General features: G+C 64.0%; 1 protein-coding gene across 1 annotated transcript in view; it reads right to left on the reverse strand.

Moving 5' to 3' along the window:
- Positions 1–863: 863 nt before the first annotated feature.
- Lhx3 (LIM homeobox 3) overlaps positions 864–5,554 on the reverse strand; it is a 6,619-nt gene continuing 1,928 nt past the window's right edge. Inside the window, exons 3-7 of the mRNA XM_033759004.1 lie at positions 4,381–4,552; positions 3,461–3,675; positions 2,911–3,062; positions 2,656–2,824; positions 864–2,072 (exon numbers count right to left, since the gene is read on the reverse strand). Of these exons, the coding sequence (XP_033614895.1) occupies positions 1,654–2,072; positions 2,656–2,824; positions 2,911–3,062; positions 3,461–3,675; positions 4,381–4,552 (1,127 nt within the window). The 3' untranslated portion in view covers positions 864–1,653. The remainder of the gene's footprint in view (positions 2,073–2,655; positions 2,825–2,910; positions 3,063–3,460; positions 3,676–4,380; positions 4,553–5,554) is intronic.

The following is a 5,554-nucleotide window of genomic DNA, read 5'->3' on the forward strand; positions in this document are numbered from 1 at the left end:
ATTTGTTCCAGCCGAACCTGGCCCTTCCCCGTGCTCCCCTCCCGAAATCCAGAATCCAAAGCTGCTTTCCCTGGGTGGGGTGTCCGCCAGCCCCAGGCCCGTACAGGTCGCTGTCTCTGGGTGCCCTCCTCCTGTGCTGAGCGGTCAGCCCTGGTCAGGTCCGCAGCGTCTCTATAGATGGGGCACCCCTGGCTTCCAATTCCTCTCTGCTGGCCCAGCCTCCACAGCCAGGATGGACACCGGTCCTGTGCCTTCCCTTCCCAGAGCTGAGACTCTACTCCTGGCTGTGGTGGGACACGACTGGCTTTGACACAGGAAAAGCTGTGCCCTGCCCAAGGACACTCACAAAAGACAGTGAGCCCCACAGGGTCCCATCCCTAAAGGTCCCTGGTCCCCTGCGCTCAGAGGGGAGGCCCAGCCTCCGTTCCCTTCAATCCCCCTTTGGAGGCAGCACCTCCATCCTCTTTACCCGGAGGAATGCAGGTGGAAGGCTCAGATTACTGGCCCTGGGTCACACCACAGGGCAGCAGGCCAGCTGGGACTGGAAATCAGGTTAGAGACGCCCTGAGCAGGTGCCCCAGTCTCCAGCAACAGGGGACACCAGCACTCCTGGCCCAGATGGGCAGTTCCCTGATGTCCCAGTCCCGCAAACCAGGGACAGAGAGCAGCGATGTGGCTGGGGCACAAGAGGATGGTGCCAGCCTAGCAAGGGGCAGCAGCCCCCACAGGGACTGCTCTGAGGACTGAACCTCTAACCTCTCTTGGCCCACACCCCCAGCCCAGTAAAAACATGGCCATCCAGAGACTGCAACTGACAAATTTATTGAAGTCTTGGAAAGAGCTGATCACCAGAATAAATAAAAGTCACAGGACGTTCACAGAACCAACAGGTAGCCCGATTTTTGTTTTGGGAATGACTCCGACCTAGGCTGGGCTGCCGGCACCTCCCAGAATCGCCTGGAGGAGCCCCGCCCCGCCTCCATCCACCTCTCCCAGCGCAGGTGGAAGGCTCCAGAGGGCCCACGGATTGGAAACAGAGCCCCGGGCAGAACCTGGACGCTGTACAATCTGGGGGCTCCGTGGGAGGCCCCAGGAATCCCCACCTCCCCAGTAGGGTGCTCAATACCATGGAAGGCTATAGAGACCTGGGGGAGGGGAGCTGGTGACAGGGAGCCCAGGGAGAGGACAGGCCTCCAGGGTCTTGTCCATGGCCACAGAGGACACCTGCATGGCCCCTCCCACCCCAGCCTGGACAAGCGGGTGGGTTTCCCACCCCATGGGTCAAGGACCAACATTTGGAGCTGGGGAAATTTACAGTCAGACTGAAAGCATTTCCAAATGCGGGTCGCAGGTCAGACTGAGGCACACCCCCAGGTGTTTCAGGGCTGAACCAGCAGCAAATGCTCAGGTACTCCAAGGAGAGATTGGCTCACAAAGCACAGCCTCAGGCCCAGCTCCTGCACAGCCTTAGGTAGCCATGCCTGCCTCTGGCGTCCTTTCAGTCCTTTTGTCCTTCTGCCCAGGGGCTGAGGAGAGTCAGGCGACGGGCTCTGCAGACACCAGTACTCTGGGGATGTCCTCAGCCTCCCTCCGAGGTCCTGGGGGACAGTGCCACTCCCCTCACATCCAGTGCTGGTGGTGGCCGGGCCTCCGTCAGAACTGACCATGATCCACCTCGTCCAACCAGGAGGCCGGGCTGGCAGGGAAGTCAGGGTAACCCCCGCTGCTCCCCGTGGACAGGTCGGAGCTGGGTCCGTTCCCCGCCAGCCCCCTTATGGCTGGGGTGCTGCCTGGGACTCCTGAGGGCACGAGGCCTAGGCTGGTGTCGGGGTACACCAGACTGGACAGCAGGGGCTGGGGGCCAGGGAGGCTCTGCGGGGCAGCAGGTGACGGGGGGATGCCATAGGGGCTGCCAGGGCGCAGCTCTCGGTATGGTTCCGGGCCTGCCAGACCGCCGTGCTCTAGCGCGAAGCTGCCCAGGGCAGTCGGGGGCCGGCCCAGGGGTGGGGTGGGCTCCCCCAGGCTGCTGTATAGGCTGTTGGCAGGGCCCATTTCTGCCAGGGTTGGCTCCTCTGCAAGGGAAGGGGAGAGCGCAGATCAGGACCTGCCCTAGACACAGTTCCCCTGGGTCCAACCAGGCCGGGCAGGTTCTGCAGAAGCCCCTTCTGCTCACAGAATTTCCAGGAGCCCCAGCTCCCTCCCCAGCCCTCCAATTCCGAGTTCCGAGTCCGAGTTCCGAGTTCCGGGCACCGGACCAGGATCAGTCCTCCATCCGCAGCAGTCTAAGGAACGTGAATTCCTGCTGGGGTCAGAGCCAGGACAGCCACCCAGGGATCACAATGACCCCAGGGGAACCCGGGGTCACTGGTACCACCGCCCCATTTACAGATAGGAAATCATGGCAGGGCTGTGGCTAGAGAGGCCGGGCCGTCCCCACGGAGCTGGTGCCAGGCCATTGCCCAGCTTAGGAACAAGGTTCGTCCCAGGGCCCCTGTGCTCTCTGGGAGGATCGTGGTCCCAGGTGGCCTGGCCACAGGTGAGGCAGGGATCGGGTCTCTCCATGGGAGTGCAGCCAGTGCACCAGCCAGGAAACCCCAGCTCCTGCCTCCTGCTATATTTTTCCAGACCACCAGCTTCCACGGAGCCCAGCCCTACCACTGAAGGAGACCTCGGCGTCGCTGTCCTGCCCCTCCTGGATGCTGTCCTTGTCTGACTTGGAGTTGCCGCGGGATCGCTTCATGTTGCGGAAGTACTGTCCCCAGCGCTGCCGGCCTGCGTCCTTTTTCAGCCTCTTCTCCTTGGCCCGGCGGTTCTGGAACCAGACCTGGGGGCGGAGGTGGTGAGGGGCCCGGGCGGCTTGCCGCCATCTGGAAGGGGACCCTCAGGCTGGCGTGGGGGTGGAGCACTGACCTGCACCACGCGCATGTCCAGCCCGGTCTCAGAGGACAGCTGCTCGCGCACGTGTCGCGCGGGCTTGGGCGAGGTGTTGTACGCGCTCTTCAGCGTCTCCAGCTGTTTGGCTGTGATGGTCGTGCGCGGCCGCTTGGCGGTGGCCTCGGCCTCTGCAGTGGGTGGACGAGCGGTGAGGCACCCGCCCCGAGCCCACTCCGGCTCCCCTCGGGCCCACCCGACAGCTTCCCGGAGAGCTCGGCCTGCAGGGGAGCTGAGAAAACACAGGGAGGGAGCGGGAGAGGGGCTGGGGGCACAGCCCGGCGCCCAGGACGCCGGCAGCCCCAGGCCGACTGGGCCTCTGCTACCCGAGAAAGCAGACGAGGCGGGGTTTTGTGGCCAAGGGTGAGAGGAGGGTTCAGAACAGGAGCGTCAGCCCCGTAATTCAGGCCCCTGTAGAGGTGCCGCGAAGACTCCAGGCTCCCGCAGCCTGCAGCCCGGCGGGCCATCCTTGCCCCACTCGGTGGTGTCCAGGCCCCCCACCTCCCCGCCCCAAGCTCCCCGTCCCGACCCTCCCTCCCACCTCGCTGCTTGGCGGCCTCATAGTCTGCTTTGCACACCAGCCGGCTGTCCTCCATGAGGTAGAACTCGTCGCCCGTGGCCAACTGCCGCTTGCACACCACGCAGGCGAAGCAATGCAGGTGGTACACGAAGTCCTGGGCACGGCGCACCACCTGCGTGGGCGGGATGCCCAGCTGGCACGCGGCGCACTTGGTCCCGAAGCGCCTGTGGGACGCACAGGGGCTCATCCGGTGGCCGCTCCTTCCGCTCAGAGCGGGTTGGGTCCAGGAGCTCCCGCCACCACGGGGTGGGTGGAAGGGTCCAGCCCTGGCCCCAGCTGAGAACCCACTACCTTCACCTCCCTGGGGCAGGGCGGGACTGCTCAGCCCCGTGATGAACCTGCCTAGGGCGGCACCTTCAGCCCTGAGGCCTGGTCCCTGCCCAGCATCCCCGCTGGCTGGGGAAGCCGAAGGGCTGGGGCCGGCACAGAGGGGCTAGGAGAGCAGGGGAGGGACGTGGGAAGAGCCAAGTTGTGCCGTGTCCGGTGCCAGCTCCCCTGGGGGCACGCAGTTACTGTGTACGGTACACACGGACCAATACAAAGCTTAAATAAAAAAATAAATCCACAGCAACAGAGTGGATACACGTCCTCATCAGCCCTGCTCAGTAAATAAAACTTTCTAATGTGTGTGTCTTTTTTTAAACAAAGCACAATGTAAGAGGGAGAAATGCTAGTAGAGTTCTGCAAAGTCGGGGTTTAAAGAACGGCTTCCCTGATTTATGAGATGAATCGCTCCCCTCCCCTTAGCATTTGCTGTGTCCCAGCCAGGGCCGAGCCACCTACAGGGCACCCCTAGCCTCACCCGCTCGCTGGGCCCCGGGTGCCCTGCCGACCCCGTCTCCCGCTGCCCCCTGCCGCCCTCGGCTCACTTGAAGAAGTCGTCCCTGCAGTACAGGCTCTCGCCCCGGCTGAAGCAGCGCTCGGCCAGCGGCGCGTGGCAGTCACTGCACTTGAGGCACTTGCCGTGCCAGTGCCGGTCCAGCGCCTTCAGGATGAAGCGGTCCAGGATGTGCTGGTCGCAGCCGGCGCACAGCGGGATCTCTGCGGGCACGGGAGTGGCCAGGTCACGGGGCCTCCCAGACCCGCCGTGAGGCTGGGCCAGCCCCCTTCCAACCCGATGGACCCCGAGCTGCCCAGGGACCCCATCCCCACATTGGCTCTCCAAGAGCAGGAGGGGACTGGATGCGTCCCATGGCTGGGCGGCAGCTAAGGAAAACCAAAATGGTTTAAGAAATGTGTCTGGGCACAGGATGGTCCCCAGCCACCCCACAAGGCCCAATCCCACCATTTACAAGACTTGTGCAGGGCCAAGGATGCGAGTGGAGCTCAGGGCACACTCAAACCTGGGACCCGCTCTGGGACAGAGCACGGGAAAGCGCATGCTTCCTGTTCTCTGAAGGCCAGCACAGGCGGGAATAGGCACCTCTGCCAGAGCACCTCCTTCTCTTTAAACAGTTAAGTGTCCTGGCTTCACAGCACCTGCCCTGCCCCTGCCTGCCGGCCTCCAGTACAAAGGTGCCACCCTTCCCGTCGGGCGGCGGAGGAATGCCACGCTCCGGTCAGGGCACACAGTGGATGGTCTCCCACGCCTCTGGGGAAGCCCAAGGGTCAGCAGGGGCCTTCCAGATGCCTGTGTCGGGAGATTCTGTGATGATTTAAAACTGGTCCAAAGAGGGAAGAGCGGTATGCAGGAGCCGGGATCTCCCCAGACGCGCATCCCAGGCCGCGCTGGCCACCCTAGCTGCCCTGGCGGTACATCGCGGGCTCCAGGCCGTGCTGGGGGTGGGAGGATCCGGGAAGGGCTCCTTCTAGCTGAGGAAGGAAAAGGCTTTGCAATCTCACTCCTGCTCGGGGGAGACCTGCGGTGGACGCGTGGCCCCGCATGGGACAAAGCCTCGGGCAAGCATGAAGAGCGTAAGGGCCGGCCGCGCAGCCACGGTCCCCTAGCCTGCGGCGCCTCCGAGAGCCCAGGACACCTGTTAGGAGCCCATCCGAGTGCCGCCCAGGCGGCGCGGATTCAGCACCGCGGTCCGGACAGCGCCC

This window comes from Fukomys damarensis, unplaced genomic scaffold, assembly GCF_012274545.1.
Source record: "Fukomys damarensis isolate Sample0158 unplaced genomic scaffold, DMR_v1.0_HiC HiC_scaffold_36, whole genome shotgun sequence".
Taxonomy (NCBI): domain Eukaryota; kingdom Metazoa; phylum Chordata; class Mammalia; order Rodentia; family Bathyergidae; genus Fukomys; species Fukomys damarensis.